General features: G+C 34.1%; 1 protein-coding gene across 1 annotated transcript in view; it reads left to right on the forward strand.

Moving 5' to 3' along the window:
* The window catches only part of LOC107729859 (protein kinase C-binding protein NELL2-like), a 46,186-nt gene that overhangs the window by 18,413 nt on the left and 10,298 nt on the right, over positions 1-17,475 (forward strand). Inside the window, exons 14-18 of the mRNA XM_016540578.1 lie at positions 4,813-4,935; positions 6,059-6,154; positions 16,266-16,406; positions 16,608-16,801; positions 16,889-17,065. Coding sequence (XP_016396064.1) covers positions 4,813-4,935; positions 6,059-6,154; positions 16,266-16,406; positions 16,608-16,801; positions 16,889-17,065 — 731 coding nt within the window. The remainder of the gene's footprint in view (positions 1-4,812; positions 4,936-6,058; positions 6,155-16,265; positions 16,407-16,607; positions 16,802-16,888; positions 17,066-17,475) is intronic.

The raw sequence follows: 17,475 nt of genomic DNA on the forward strand, positions 1-17,475 counted from the left end.
ATATATATATATATATATATATATATATATATATATGTATGTATGTATGTATGTAACATATATATGTAACATTTTGTCTGTATGTTGCCCGGAGATAAATATATATATATCTCCGGGCAACAAACAGACAAAATATAGTTTTTTTGTTTTGTTCTAATGATGTTTGTTTTATGCATCTTATCAAGCATTGTTCAACATTGCTTTAATAGTGCATGCATTAGTGTAATAACAAGAATTAAACAGAGGGAGAGACAAAAAAAAATTTGAGAAAGCGAATTGGGGAAAAAAAGAAAGACAGCATATGTGAAATTTTTCACTGATGGAAAGTACAGATGGTACGTGCTCCTGATCTTTAACTTAAACAAGCAATTAAATCTCTTCAGGAGTGCAGGATAGGGAAGCAAAACACGACGCAAGGGAACAGCTACGCGATAAATGAGCCTTAGTCCTTCTGTGACCTACTTTAAAACTGAATTAATTACAATGAAAAGGCCAGGAAGGTTTCTGTCTCAATAAAAACACAAAAAGCACAAAAAACTGCACCTGGGCTGCAAGGTGCAATCATGGGCAACAAAAATTCAGCTTTTATTTTGGAAACTATTCAAGGTCTCTTTCTGCTGATCATCTCAGAAAGCCATGTGTGTTCAAGGCCAGCTGCATTGTTATTATTTATTGTCATTATTTTTCAAGTAGCCTGCATTACACCGACCTCGCTATCAAGTTCTGGGTAGATGACGACCTCTGTTCATTTTAATGCTGCATGTTGTTGTTTTGTAATGGAAAGAGCTGGACTGATGTATGAAGGCACAAGTGGAACAAGCTTCTTAATTTCATAGCTTTCTCTGAGCAAACTTCTAATGACCTGGTAATATGGTTGTGCTCAGTGGTTGATGAAGAAACTTACATAAATTGAACAGCATTGAGCCTCAACCTTATGTAGAGGTATGGAGTCAATTATTGTATGGCTAAATTTGCCTATCTAGGGCGTTGTTTGGAAACTGATCAATAAATGGTGTTCACAATGGCTGAAACTCTATTGATATATTCTAGAATCAAAGAATTGGTGCAGAATCAGATTTTGTTTGTAATTGTTTTAATTGATCCTCTAAATGTTTGTCATCTTCCTCAAAACGTACAGGAGAGAGATTTTTTTTCTTTTAAATGCACACTGTGCTGCTTTTATATATATTTAATGAAACTATTACTTGCATCAGTTATCAGTTGAACTCTATATGTTTAATCTCTCATTCTTCCCTCTGGATCTCTTCCCCATTGATGATTGGTTGAAAGCCTTGCGTCTGTTGTTGATTGGCTCAAAGCTGTGTATCTGCTTCTGTAATTACTTAACGTCTCAGTGAGGCTGCATGGCTTTCTGATGACAAAACATTATTATTTTCAATTATTCATGTGTGCAGTCAAACAGAGAAAAATATTGCATATTTTGCCTGTGGGATTATTATGAGATAATCTACAGGCTGCAGCCACATCAGTTGAAACTGGAATTCATTTAATATGAAGCTGCAATAGACGTTACCTGGTTTAAAACAAAAGCACTTTTAATCAGCCGATCGTTTTTTAATTTAAAGCATCAGAAGTTATTGGAATTACTGTAATTATTTTAATTGCGCTCCACCATTTCCATATCTGCTCATTAAAGCTCTGTCTTGCCTTCATGATCGACTCACTGATATTTACTAATTGCATCCTTTACTAGGCAATGAACAAACTTGTAGGCATGATAAGAGGTTTTGTCAGTTACATGAACAGTACCAGACTTTTGTTGTCAAACGAAGAAAAGAATATATGCAGTTAATAACAGAAATTATGGGGTTTCTGCTTCTCCTTTCTTTCTGTGTCTCTCACAGAATACTTCATTCGTTCCCCTTGAGCAGTCAGCAGATGTTAAACTTAAAATGACGTTAGTCTCCAATCAGTTCATTTATGTGCTATTCTGGACAGAGCTGTCCATGTAAATGTTCCTTCAAAGATCAGAGAGATTTCACCTTTTCAAGGAATAGTTCACCATGAAGTTAAAATTGTCATCATTTAGTCACACTCATGTCGTTTCAATTCTGTGTGACTTTCTTTGCACCAAAGGAGATGTTTTGAAGAATGTTCATGTTGTTCTATTACATACAAGTGATCCATATGCATCATTCACTATATTCAAAGTCTTCTAAAGCCATATGATATGTTTTAAACTGAAATATAAAAGTTTAAAGCCTTTTCGCAACCATGGTCACATCCACTTACATTGTGGAAAAGAGCAGCTTGGACGTTCTGCTAAACAGCTTCTTTTGTGTTCCATAGAATAAAGAAGTCATACAGGCTTCAAAAGACATGAGGATGAGTAAATGTTTTTGATTTTTGGATGAACTATATCCCTTTCATGCACAAACACAAAGAATCATCTGTTCCAAATGCGATTTTGTTGCATGCTTGAGAAATAGCATTTCTGTCTGTAAGAATGAATAAGGTTTTTGGCACCCTGTTCAAGCGTTCAGACTGAATATGTGATCTGGTTAAGGTTCCTTAAGTCAGCATAAAAACACACAGCCAATCAGTATCATTCATCAGTTAAAGTGCATTTTAATGAGATTATTTAATGACATTTTAATGAGAGTGATTAAAAGATTTATGACTAAAGTAGATTAGGCAGTTTTGCTTCACTGGAGGATGGGTTTGAGGAGATGGAAAGTGACGTGCGTTGAAGAAAAAGACACCAGACAGGTGTAAACACTGGGATTTGGAGAGATAAAAGAATAAGTAAGATGCTGTTGCTTGCATTGCTTATGTGAGTATATGACTGAGAAATTTTTCATCTGGTAGCTGACAGATCTGCCCATCTGGAAGATAGAAGGTACATGAATATGTGTGAGGCAAGGAGAGAAAAGCTTTGTTAATGTGAGTAATTAGGAGGATAATTGGTGTCGTTTTAGCTGTCATGGGCAGATGAGTCAGCACAGATGAGAAATCAGAACACACAAACACGTCCACTGTGAGGGATTCATCTCAGTCAAACGCTGCTTGGCATGACTGTAATATCACTGATTGAGGTAAACAGAGCTTATGTCAAGGGAGCCAATGGAGCTGATATTGGACCAAATTGTTTATTGGCTTTAATTTCATACGCTATTTTTTCTTTTGGATCTTCACATTAGATAAAAAATGCTAAATAAATCCTTTGAAATGCTACAGTTAAATTTAGGTGCTACAACATTATAATGTGGAATTTGAAAAATAGACATTGAGTCTTAGATTTGCTAAAAATTACATTGCAACTATTAGTGTAGTTTTAAGTATTACATTTTAAATATTATAATAAAAAAAAAATATTAAACTTTAAATATTAAGTAAGTGTTAGATGAAGGCAAAGGTTTTCTAAATTTGCACAATTATATCTAATATAGGCCAACATGCACAATTAAATATTTAATATAACATATAAATTGACCAACACTGATAAATTAAAAAATCTCTAATATCGGTCAATAATCGATATTGTATTGGCATATATTATGCATATACGTTTTGTTTTAGATCTCTCTCTTTTGATTGAACCTCATTTATTTATGAGGTTCACTGAAGTTTCACCAACATTTCCACAGTAACTTCACCAATCTCTGTGAAAGTCTCTCCGATTCCGATTCCGAACTCCTGGCTGCTGTGGGAACATTTTTCCCCAAAGAGAAATATTAATGACAGAGGCTCTGCAGCAGAAGACCTTTCATTGACATTTCAAGCAGGCTGAGTGAAGCTTTTCTTTTAGTATGGGGTCATCTGGAGGTCATTGTAAGACTGTAACATTGTGAGATGATTGCTGAACGTTTCATGATCAATTTCAATGCAAAATTGATTATTATTATTATTATTATTATTATACTGTGAATAATATATAATATATACATATTTTAGTGATTTGATTGAGTAATTTACGAGGAAATGAAAAATTACTATTAAAAATTAAAGTTTGTGTGTTGGACAAAAAATAAACCTTGAATTTTAAGTGAAAGTCAAGGAAAAATAAAAAGGCAAAGGCTCAAAAATGAAAAATGCATAGTTTATTATGTTCAATTAATTTAAAAAACCAATCAATCAAACATTACTCAGTGTCACATGATCCTTCAGAAATCATTGTAATATGTTGATTTGGTGCTCAAAAATCTTTTTTTTATTATCAGTGTTGAAAACATTTAATATTTTTTGGAAACGGTGATACAGTACCAATCAAAATTTTGGAATAAATAAGTAATTAAAAAAAAGAAAAGAAAAGAAATGAATACTGTACCTTTATTCAACAAGGATGTATTAAACTGATCAAAAGTGACAGTAAAGACATTTATAATATTACAAAATATTTCTAATTCAAATGCATGCTGTTCATTTGAATTATCTAATCAAAGAATCCTGAATTATTATTATTTATTTTTTTTAAATGAACATAAACTATAGCCCTTTTACAGTTTTTTGAGACTTTGCTTCCCAGATAGAGAAAGTCTAAGTGCAAAAAAACTCTTGGACAGCATCTCAAATGCGCAGACAACCTTCAACAAAGACTGTGGCATATTATTTTTGTACAGTAGTGTCAGTAATTCCCTAAGCACCATACTCATGCGCATCTGACTCCTACCTCTTTCCGTGTTTTTATTCTTTCTTTCTCTTTTTCTCTTTCCTTCTGCTTGTTTTTCATCTTTGAGTTGGAATTGTATTTCCTCTGAGAGAAACAGCAGCAAGGAAGATGGAAAGTGCCGAAGGAAAGTTTGAGGAAAGCGTGCAAACACACACTGATGCACATGCCTCTTGTGTTTTCAGAGCACGACGAGTGTGTGCGTGAACTGAATACCTGTGACGAAAACGCTCTGTGCTTCAATACGGTTGGCGGACACAGTTGCTCCTGTAAACCAGGGTACGTCGGTAACGGAACCGTCTGCAGAGGTAAGCACAAACATCTGAACTCTACACTACACACACTGCACTTGTCACGGTACCAAAATTACAGTAAAAATTCTTGATTTTCGATAACAAATTTAAATAATGTCAGTGTAAATATTAATATGAATGTATTCATAAGGTTAAAGGGATAGTCAACCCAAAAATGAAAATTCTGTCATTATTTACTCATCCTTATGTCTTTTTTAATCCTTATGACTTACTTTCTTCTGTGGAACTCATAATATTGGAGAACATTGTTTTAACCAAACAGCATTGATTTCCATTGTATGGACAAAAAAACAGACATTTCTCAACTTAAAAGTCATACAGTTTTTGAACAACTCCATAAGTGAGTATGGACTATCCACTTAAGTTAATATACTACTACTAATAATAATAATAATATGAACCAATTTAGTTCAAACAAAGTATTTAATACTTTAGTTCAAACCAATTAATTATTCCAAGTAAAGTAATAAAAATAAAGAGCAAAGAAATTAATTATAAGCAAATAGAACTTTAAAATGAACAGAACAAAGATATTGCTTTATGAATGATAAATTAACATAAATATGAAACATTTATATTAATTAATAAACAAATAAATAACAAGTATTTTTTTTTAATAAGTTTGTCATAGTAGATATTCAAGTAATTATATCATAATAGGATAATAAACAAAAGAACGAATTACAAGCAAATTAAAGAAATTGAAGAAAGCAATTGTCAGGTGTCAGGTTCATTAGACTGCATTTGCACTGCATGACCTAATGCATAATCCAGAATGTTACAATTTCTTGCCAAGACCAGCATTTTGACTGAAAACTTTTGACTGTGCATTTGACTCGCACATATAGATGCATACTGCAAATGTTACCATTACATAAAAAAAAATGGCATGTAGAAACATTTTTCATTTAGAAATTGCTAGTACATTTCACAATTAATTACAAAGAAATGGCAAGTAACAATTAAACTTGACATTTTGAAAAATATATTTTTTTACAGTGTACATCGCTATTCTGCACACGTGCATTAGCTCAGTTTTCAGAGACCAGGTTTTATTGGTATGGTGTAGTCCTGCTGAAATGTGTGTTGACCCCTGTGTCTTGTGTTTGATGTGCAGCGCTGTGTGAGGGCCAGTGTCTCAATGGAGGTTCCTGCGTCTCTCCAGATACCTGCGTCTGCCAGCAGGGCTTCACTGGAAAGAGATGTGAGACAGGTAAGACGCAATTAGGCCAGTGGAAGGACATTTCCTGTAACCTTTCAATAGAAGTCAGAGCAAGAAATTGGGAGTGGAGAAAAGTGTACAACATATTCTCATACTGTGATGTTGCCCCTCAAGTGTTTTCATATTATAGTGATGGAGTGAGTTGGTCGAAATATAGTGCTGTGGGAGCTGCAGAAGGTCTGAGGAGAGATTATTTATTTTTGATATTTTCCAGGCGAGTGAGATACTTGAGATACTTTACAAGAATGTGAACATGATCAAAGATGTCTCTATGTGGACTGTGCCATATTTCATGACACAGTGGATATGCATATTTGAATTTGCTGATTAATGTCAAAGGATGATCTAAAGTGATGTTTGCAGATGTGCAACAAAAAAGTTGCTAAATTTATTCACTATATTTTGATGATTGCATAGTATTATAATATATTTCTGTATTATAATACAGAATATAAACAAATGGGTATTTCATAAATCAACAAATGTAATAAATAAATGTAATAAAGTATTTAAAAAATAAAAATATAATTACTACTTTTTACAATAGTTTGAATTATAGTACAATCATAGATTTGAATTATAGTAGAAGTTAAATATTATTATATATTGAAATGTATTAATATATTGCGATATTAATATAATTGAATGTAAATGAATATGAATATAAAATAATACTAAAAATAAAAATATAATATTGTAATATAATTATAATAATGATGGTTATAAAATTTGAATTATTATAAAAGTTAAATGTTTTCAGTAGTCGATATGCTAGTGAAATTCTGATCTTTGATAACAATTTTATCCCTTTAAATTTAAGTAAAATATTAATATAAATTGTTAACTGATATAATATATTAAGATATAATATTTTGTTGTAATGTAATTATGAATATTAATAATGTTTGCTTATTATTAATATTTTGTGGGTAGAATGGTGAAGTTATGACAAAACGAATCATCTCGGACTGTTCTTTCATTGTAATGACAATGAGATTCCTGTATCTGAGTATTTTATGTACTTATTTGTTGTTTCATTTACTGTAGATCACTGAGCTGAATTAACAAAAATACAAAGATATATTGAAATGTATTAATATATTGCGATATTAATATAATTTAATGTAAATGAATATTAATATAAAATAATACTAAAAATAAAAATATAATATTGTAATATAATTATAATAATGATGGTTATAAAATTTTAATTATTATAAAAGTTAAATGTTTTCAGTAGTCGATATGCTAGTGAAATTCTGATCTTTGATAACAATTTTATCCCTTTAAATTTAAGTAAAATATTAATATAAATTGTTAACTGATATAATATATTAAGATATAATATTTTGTTGTAATGTAATTATGAATATTAATAATGTTTGCTTATTATTAATATTTTGTGGGTAGAATGGTGAAGTTATGACAAAACGAATCATCTCGGACTGTTCTTTCATTGTAATGACAATGAGATTCCTGTATCTGAGTATTTTATGTACTTATTTGTTGTTTCATTTACTGTAGATCACTGAGCTGAATTAACAAAAATACAAAGACAAAAAAGTTTTAAAGATAAATAAGACAAAAAAAAAAGTAAGGGAAAAAAACTAAAAAGAAAGACCACAAAACATATTATTATTATTATTATTACAATATTTATTTATTTATTTAGTTGAATGTCAATCAGCAAATGTGATACAATGATATCCAATACAGCTTATCGTCGTATATATTATATTCTGTCATCAATGCAGCTTCTATTCATGAAACCCCACACACACAGAAGTGAAACAAGTGTCACTGCAGTTTAAATACATGTATGTCTGATTCTGAAGACAGATGTCACCTGTTTCCCCGACAACGTGTTTTAACCAAATGTGCCATGAAAGCATCACGATATAGATCACATCTCTTCCATGTAATTTCAGTTTGTGTCCTAATCAATCACGACAAGTGACACACGACAAGGCGTTTTGCCTGTCGCTTTGTTTGTTTTTGTTACACTGCGTTGACAAGCCCTGCACACACCTCATAGCTTTATATTAAACATGAAATATGTTCTGAAGGGCTGTGATTTTGTGGCTTCACACTACACATTGCACTTTTAGTGTTGACAGGAAAATTACTTGACACTGAAAACTTGTCATGGTGTGGACAAGTTCTCTCTGGATTGGTGCAGTTGTACATGCATAAATGAACACTGCAGAAAAATAATAATTTTGGGATCAGTATTTTGTGTTTTTCCATTATGAGGTGTGGTTTGCGAGACACTGTGTGTGTGCTGAACGCCTGACTCACCGTTCTTGGAGGCAGAACTGGCTGACACACAGATAAACAATTAAGACCCAAAAAAACCCACTACGTTCTACCAAGTTCACAATATTTATTTAAAAATAATAATAATTTAAATAAAAAATTTAATCATGTGATAAAAATAATAAACATTTCTTAATTTCGTCATGACATTAATTTGTTTGACCTTTTTTGAAATCCTAGTCTTTTCTTATTTTCACATTTAAATTAGATTTTGAAACCCAGATTTTGTTATATATTTTTTTTAATTTTACAAAAATTATAAATATTTATTAAGACTTTGAAACCCACAAAAACCAGATTTTTATTTCAATTTCATTTATTTATTTAAGTAGTTATTTATTTTTATTCATTTGTTTATTCGTTTGTTTGTATGTACGTTCATCTGTTCATTTGTACATGCATTTGTGAATTACAGAGAGAAATTACCAAAAGAAAAAGGACCAAAAAAGTTTTTTTTCCAAAGGGGGAAAAAAAAAAACTTTTATGTTAAGGAGGTCTCATCGTTTTTGGGTGTTGTGGCATTTTTCTGTATGTATGAGTGATAGATTATGCGCTTTATGCTTGTTTGGTGCGCTCAGCCGTCTGTAATCCCTCACGGTTTCTCCCTCATGTTTTCTTTCTTCCTTTGAGAGGAAATTAAATGTTATGACAAAATCACAAAGAGGATAAATATTGCACAAACAAACATGGGAGGCAAAGAAAAGTCTGTTCTCCGTCCCTTTGAAACCTCCTATCCCTCCACTAAAAGAACTGCATTATTAAACTTTCCGTCTTTTTCAGTAAGCCTCTCTCTTTTTTTTTTTTTTTTTATCAATGCCAGCTTGACGTTGGCGTATATGGCCAACTTCGGTAACACTCCCTACCAGTTCTGTAAATACAAAGCAATCCATTAGTTCACGGGATATTGTTCTCCCGGTAAAATAGAGGAATAATTTGATAAGAGTATTGTGTTTTTATTGTTATTCTGTTCTTTAATGAGAGTAATCGACTGAAGCACAAAGACTCAGAATTGTCTTTTCCATCAAATATCCTGTCGCAGAGATGCTTTCTGAATAAAAATGCTGTGAGGGAAGCTCTCCCTCACTCTCTTTTTATCTTCCTCTGAAAAGGAGACTGTAGGGAGTCGCATTTTCTTTCATATTTCAGCTCTTACCTCTTAGAAGATTGGCACCATGTATTATCCATCAGATTGGCTCAGATGCTTCACACATGCTCTGTTCATAAAGGAAACCCAATTACAGCTGGTCCTCAGGGGTTAAACGCCCTGGGCTCGGGGGTCCTTCCTCTTAAACAAGACGTTTCTGCAGGCTACTTGTTAATTCTTTATGTGATGGGTGTATAGCAAGGGGATGTAAGCACCTTCAACTTGCAGTCTTGCGAAAAAAAATGGCTGCGGTCTGTCGCTGAACTCCCTAACTGTGTCTTTGCGCCAGGATGGGAGTCTCGAGAAGTGTTTACTCATAATATAAAGCTAGAACGGAGCCCTACCCCTATTAAATTTTAATGAGAATATCTTCAGAAGCTCTAGTGAGACAGTCCCACAGGGAGGAGCGTAACATTATGTGTACAAAGAGATTCAAAACAACTGCTGCTTGGGTCTGCCGATAAAACTCCTCCATGTTTATTTAAGTGCTATGATTATGTCTGCTTCATTGGGTTCGTGTTTTCCAAGGCGTTACTCATCATGTCTAATGAGGTGGAGCTAATTAGTGTTTAGCTGTTGAGCGTCTTCCCTCACAGTGCAACATAGACCTCAGTTTGATCATAATCAGAGTAACACAAAACAAACTAGATTTTAATATATTTTATATTTATTATATATTTTATATTTATTATAATATATTTTATTATTATTATATGTATTATATTACTTATATATTTATATTTATTTTATATATTTATTTTTTCATATATTGTTGTACATTTAAATTTATAATACAACATAATATTTTCATTTTTAATTCATTACATAAAATAATTAATCTGTTTAATGAGGTGGAGCTAATTAGTGTTTAGTTGTTGAGCATCTTTCCTTTACTATTTATCTTGCTTAACACTGAAAATTAATGTATAATATTATGTAGAATGTAAAATAATTATAAAATATGTTTTACTTTTTATATATATTTTGTATGTATTACATATTTATTTTGTGTATATTTTATATATGGGAGTTTATAGATGGGTGTGGGGTTTGCGTATTTCATTTCATTCTGTAACCTACTTGTTCTACAGATCTGTGTGTACTAGTGTTAAATGCTACTGTTTTTGACAGCATTGATAACGTTTATGACAGATAATATCATGATAATTTTTGCGTTTCCCTTACCGAATGTTGTATCCTGTCAGCAAAAACCTGTCCATGGGCTTTTTTGATTGCTTTCAGTTTAAGTGCCGGCGATGCAGTGTTGCCAGATATTGATACTAAAATAAACAAAAAACTAAAAATAATAAATAATAAATAAACTGAAATTATTTCCAATCTTTTGCATATAAGATAAGATAAAGATATCGCTGACTCTAAATGGAAACTTCCTACTTTATTAACTTCTAAAGTGTTAAATTAAGTGGAAAAGACAAGCCCAAAAACGCTTATAATAGCTGGATCTGGCAATATGGAGGCTGCGCCCAACTCTCTCAAGCCTCGTTCACTCTGCCAGCTTCTCGCAGTGATCATTTTCATAACAGGGACGCTAAACATTCTTGAAAACTGTCTAAACTGAATTATACATGTCATGCAGGCATTCATATGAGGAGTTTAACAGCAAATTAGTCATTCAAAGAACAAATTTTATTTTTGAACATGAAAAATGTACAGAGGCCCGTACCTCGGTGGCCTTTATAGCTGGTTACGGGCCTGGTTATGAACAGCAATTCAGTTCTACTTTAAAGATAATGCTTTCCTCTGAATTGCCACTTTTATTGAGGAAACTCTGAGAATCTGCTATCTGCCTTCTCAGTAAGAAAAGGTGTGCTTTTGAACTTCCTGTTGGAGAACAGTAAGAATGGGACCAGGCTTTCATGCACACACCCTTGTTTGCATCGAGGCCCTTCTACAGTGCCGTGCTCCCCAGTGAGAACCAGCAGTGGGTGTGAATCTGTTCATTAGTGTGAGGATGGAGGGGGAGGATGAAGGGAAGGGGGAAAAAAACGAGAGCAGGGCAGATGAAGGAAATAGCTGAGTGGGAACAGCCGGGACGTTAAGGGACTGAGTGGATTGATGACTTACCGTTTGAAGAATCGTCCCTGATGAAATTGACTTGAGGATTTGACTGTGGACCCATAACTATTCCCGTCTGCACACATGGGATTGGATAATCTGTTTTACTTGGCACTTTGATTCGGGAAGTGTTCAGCCTGTTCTACTAGTATATTATACACCCTAATCCTCTTGATTATATCAAAAGAAACTGTGCCTTTTTAAAGGAATAGCTCATCCTAAAATGAAATTTTGTTGAAAATTTACGCATCCTTCAGGGAATCCAATATGAGTTTGTTTCTTCATCAAAACAGATTTGAAGAAATGTATCATTACATCACTTACTCAGCAATGAATCCTCTGCAGTGAATGGGTGCCATTAGAATGAGAGTCCAAACAGCTGATAAAAACATCACAATAATCCACAAGTGTGTGTTTGAAACAAATCAATCATCAAGGCCTTTTAACATTAAACCATTGAGTTCATAATCCATAATAATCATTAAGATGTTTTTAGCTTCAAACCTTGCTTCCGACAAAAATTTGAGTCCTACATCCATAATTCTGCTTTCTCCAGTGAAAAAGTCGTCTCGTCTGAACAGGAGAGAAATATGTACAGATCAAGCACTGTTTATGCTGGGCTCATTAATCTACAAAGGCAAATTCTTTTCCAGACCCCATTTTATCCACTACTCTTGAAGACTTGAATTAGTCTTTTTACAGACATCACTCTAATATTAAAATCCACCTTTTCTTCTCTGTTTTGACCTCACGATTTGTAAAAACAAATTTTTGACACTATCGGACCTGATTTAGTGAATATCATAAACAACTGTCTTTTGAGAGGGACTGTCCTGGATTGTTTTAAACTAGCCTCTGTGTCACCGAACCCTAAGAAGCCTTCGTCCAATCCTGTAGTTTATTCAAATTTTAGACCAATCTCTAACCTGCCGTTTCTATCTAAATTTTAGAAAAAAATTTATTTACGCAGCTGCAAAATCATTTGAATAGTAACGGTATTTCTGATATTTTTCAGTCTGGTTTTAAAACTCTACACAGCACAGAGTCTGCCCTTTTGAAAGTTTTAATGATATTTTAATGTCCACTGATGCTGGTAATACTACGGCTTTAGTGCTGTTAGATCTCAGCTCTGCGTTTGATTTTGTTAACCATAGTCTTGCTTGAAGCGCTGCATCGGTTTTAGAGGCACTGTACTTGAATGGTTTCGGTCCTTTCTGTCCAACAGAAGATTCTCAATAAATATAGGGAAGCATTCTTCTTCTGTAGTGTGTGTTACATGTGGTGTCCCTCAGGGTTCAACTTTGGCACCGTTACTGTTTTCACTGTATATGTTAGCCATTGTTTCTATTTATGAAATTGTGTGTGTACTAGTATCATTGCTACGCCAATGATACTCAACTTTACATGCCATTTATGCGCAACGGCAGGTCTGCCATAAATCAATTAACAGCCTGTCTCCAAGAATTAAAAACATGGCTAACCAATAATTTTTTGCATCTGAAAGATGATAAAACACAAATTGTTTTGTTTGGGCCTACTGAAAAAACTGATCTGAGTCCTGTTGACTTAGGTTCTCTCACTCCATATTCTTTTGATGCCAAAGATTTGGGTTTTATTTTGGATAGTGGCCTAAAGCTGAACAAACAAATCAATTCTCTTGTCAGTTCTAGCTTTTATCACCTTCGAAGATTAGCGAAAGTTAAATCCTTCCTAAGTAGGAAGAGTTCTGAGATTGTAATGCATGCTTTTGTTTGATCATGCCTTGATTATTGCAATTCGCTGTATCATGGGCTGCCTGTCTCATCTATTCATAGACTTCAATTGGTCCAAAATGCGGCTGCCCGTTTGCCTATTATCGCATTGAATTCAAAATTGTGTTGTTTGTATGCAAAGCGTTAAACAATCTCGCTCCTCAATACCTTTCAGAATTGATTACTGAACACAATCCAGTCAGATTGCTCAGATCACAAACCAGTCATCTGCTACAGGTACCCAGATCTAGAGTGCAATGCAGGGGTGAAAGAGCCTTTGCAGTAGCTGGCCTCAAGTTATGGAACAAATTGCCATTATCTATCAGTACATCGACCACAGTGTCTGAGTTTAAAAAAAAACCCATTTGTACTCTTGTGCTTTCAACATCTTGTGAATGTCTATTTTAATTTTGGTGATGGATTTACACAATTTTGTACGGCACTTTGGTCAACCAAGGTTGTTTTAAATGTGCTTTATGAATAAATTAAACTTGAGACTTGAACTTAAAGTCCAAAATTGTTCTAAACAGATATGTCGGTGGATTTTAATTTTGATGTGAGAGGTAAAACAGGGGATGGACTTTGTCACTGGACGAAGCGTTATTATGGATTATGAACTCAATGGTTTAATGTTAAAGGGCCTTGATGACTGTTCCTTTAAACCGAACTTGATTTTTGTTAGAGCAAAACTCACTACTGCAAACAAATGAAAATATATGAGGATCCCAAATGTTGAAGATGGAACAAATGAGATGGAGACTGTGTATTGTGCCGTCGACTTGTGACATTCCGTGACAAATTAGTGGCAAGGCTGCAGGACAGCGGGAACCTTGGGGGTTTGCCCGTGAATACACAGTCAATCAATACTTGCTACTGCTTACTTGACAGCACAAATGCCAGCCTTTCCTCTGAGGGAGATGAGTGCAGTGTGTGTTTGTGCTCAAGGAAGAAAATGAATAAATGTCATCAGCACTGCCTACATCTATGTATTATTCAGCACTGTTTGTGTTATTTTCGCCGTTCTTTGTTTTTGAGGGATGGGGGATTTAGTGTTAGGCGAGTGAAATCTTTAGAAAAGTGTGGAAATCTTAGTCAGAGGAGTGAAAAATATTCAGAATCCTTGCATGAAAAATTCTCACATCAGACATTCCACTTATGATAAAATGTACCACAGAATGTTTTCTTAAAGGGACAGTTCACCAAAATAAGAATGTTCTGTCATCATTTACAAACTCAAATGTACAAGAACCCTCCATTAATGACCCCAGATTCAATTAATGCAATATGAATTTTGAATATGTGCAGATGTGCACAGTGTTAAGCATTTTAATGTGCAATATTTAAATATAAGAAAATATGAATTACATTTAAGGGCTGTGGCAGAGTAAAGGTTTAACATTTACACTTCTTTATGTCAAAATTATGTCAAAATTTTCATTTTTGAGGGAATTATCCCTTTAAAGATTTCTCAGCCCATGCAATGCTCACATGCAACACTTGCAAACCTAATTCAAAAGGTCCTTTAGGCGGTTTCTCATTTTCTGTGCTCTTTCACAAAGACTCTCAAGGCTACATACATTTATTTTCTCTCTCTCGCACACCCACAAACACACAATATTCATCGGGTTTTTGTTTTACCCTGTCTACTCAGCCTTGCCTTCACTCCAGACATTGAACTTGGCATTGAAGTACAATGTAATACACCTCTCTCTTAACAATCTAATGAGATGGGTGAGGTGAAACACATTCGGTAGCCTAAGGTTAAAGTCACAAAATAATTTCTCTCCCAGTATGCCATTATGGTTGAAGTTGTCATTGAACTAGCTGGGTCTGAGGGACGCTCAGCGTAGCTTTCTGTGAGAGTGTAATCCAAGGACAAGCACTGAAAGTTGAATAGATTCTGAAGAGCATCATTATCAACAGATGTTGGATACACTCCTTTCAAGACGCCCATGGAAAAAGCTCTATTTGTCTCCCTTCCTTTATGTCTGGTGTGAGGACAGACATCAAATATACTTACGCAGATTTGCACCCATTTAGGAATTTGAAAAGGTTGTGGAAACAGGACAACACACTCGAGCATAACTCAACATTAGAATACACACTTTATGTCAGTTTTATTTTTTCATGAAATTATGGTGATAGATTAACATTGTATTGTATTTAATTGAATTTTCTGCTTTGTTATTCTTGTTTGTGAGCATATTTTACACACACACACACACACACACACACACAGCTGCATTTATTTAATCAAAAATACAGTAAAAACAATAATATTGAGAAATGATATTACCATTTAAAATAATTGTTTTCTATTTTAATATATTTTGAAATGTCATTTATTCCTGTGATGGCAAAGCTGAATTTTCAAACAGTCTTCGATGTCACATGATCCTTCAGAAATCATTCTAATATGCTAATTTGGTGCTCAAGAGACGTGTATTATTATCATTAATGTTGAAAACAGTTGTGCAGATTTTTTTCAAGATTTTTTGATGAATAGAAAGAAAAAAAAATAATGTAATAAATAAAACACACACACACAATACAGATATAGATATACAGTATACACAGTATATACTGTATACACACACACACACACATACACATACAAATTTTAAGTGCCTTTCTGGCTTTAAATGCCATAACAGATCATATTAAATATTTCAGACTATTTTTACTTTTTTTTTTCCGTGATGTGTGACGACTTTTGACATCATTCAGGTACAGTTGTGCTCACCTAGAGTGACACTGCTTTTTTTCTGAACACTTCTTGGGTTTTCTCATGCATGTCTCCACCTTGTCTCTTTAGACATCGACGAGTGCTCCGATGGATTTGTGGAGTGTGACAGTCGAGCCACTTGCGTCAACCTACCTGGCTGGTATCACTGCGAGTGTCGCGATGGCTACCATGACAACGGAATGTTCTCGGCCAATGGAGAGTCATGTGAAGGTAACTTGTTTCGAATGAAACAGTGCATCTTTTGAATGGAAGTCAATATAGAGAGATGTAATTTGCACTCAGCATGGTGTGTGTCAGTAGTTACGACATACACCAGCTAACTAGGTCATGCTAACCAGATAAACCGTGACTGCTTGGATTTAACAAGTTACTTACTTTGTCTTTGGTGTCTTCTTTGTTTCTGCATGGCAGACATTGATGAATGTGAGATGGGGCGGCACAGCTGTGCTAATGACACCGTGTGCTTTAATGTGGACGGAGGTTATGACTGCCGCTGCCCACACGGTAGGAACTGCACGGGCGACTGCGCCCACGATGGGAATGTGAAACACAATGGGCAGATTTGGGTGCTGGATGACGACAGGTGCTCGGTCTGCTCTTGTCAGGTGAGCCGAAGGGGCTGATGGGAGTTGTAGTCAAAAGAAAACTGTTTTTTTTTTTTACTCAATCTCCATCTTTCTCTCCTGTTTTAGTCAGGGTTGGTGATGTGTAGACGGATGGTGTGTGATTGTGAGAATCCCACGGTGGATGTGTTGTGCTGTCCTGAATGCGATCCTCGCCTGAGTTCTCAGTGTTTGCATCAGAACGGTCTGCTAGCGTACAGTAATGGAGAGACCTGGGTGGAGAACTGCCAGCAGTGCCAATGCATGGTGAGTGGCAGCATGTTATGCCAACTCGTTGTGGTAATACATTATGATTACCAGTATATATTTTTAATCTAATATGTAGTATATGGTCGACATTTGAAAGAACTATTGCTAAAGAACATTAGAAAAGATTCTATTAAAACGATTATTGAAATATCTCAAACAGTGGGGCCCAAATGTCTTTTTGAGACCAATTGTAAAAATGCTTTTATTTTGCATGCATTTCTATATATTTTTTGTCAATTTAAAATGTGTTAATGAACCTGATATATTATAAAACATAATGGTTCATATAGTATGATCTGAGAATGTTCCAAATAGCATCTTGTGTATTGGAATTTATTAAATGTCATGTTATATTTAATATTACTTTATGTATATATATATATATATAGTAAATGTAACTAGTAAAT

Source organism: Sinocyclocheilus rhinocerous, unplaced genomic scaffold, assembly GCF_001515625.1.
Source record: "Sinocyclocheilus rhinocerous isolate Xijiao unplaced genomic scaffold, SAMN03320098_v1.1 scaffold848, whole genome shotgun sequence".
Taxonomy (NCBI): Eukaryota; Metazoa; Chordata; class Actinopteri; order Cypriniformes; family Cyprinidae; genus Sinocyclocheilus; species Sinocyclocheilus rhinocerous.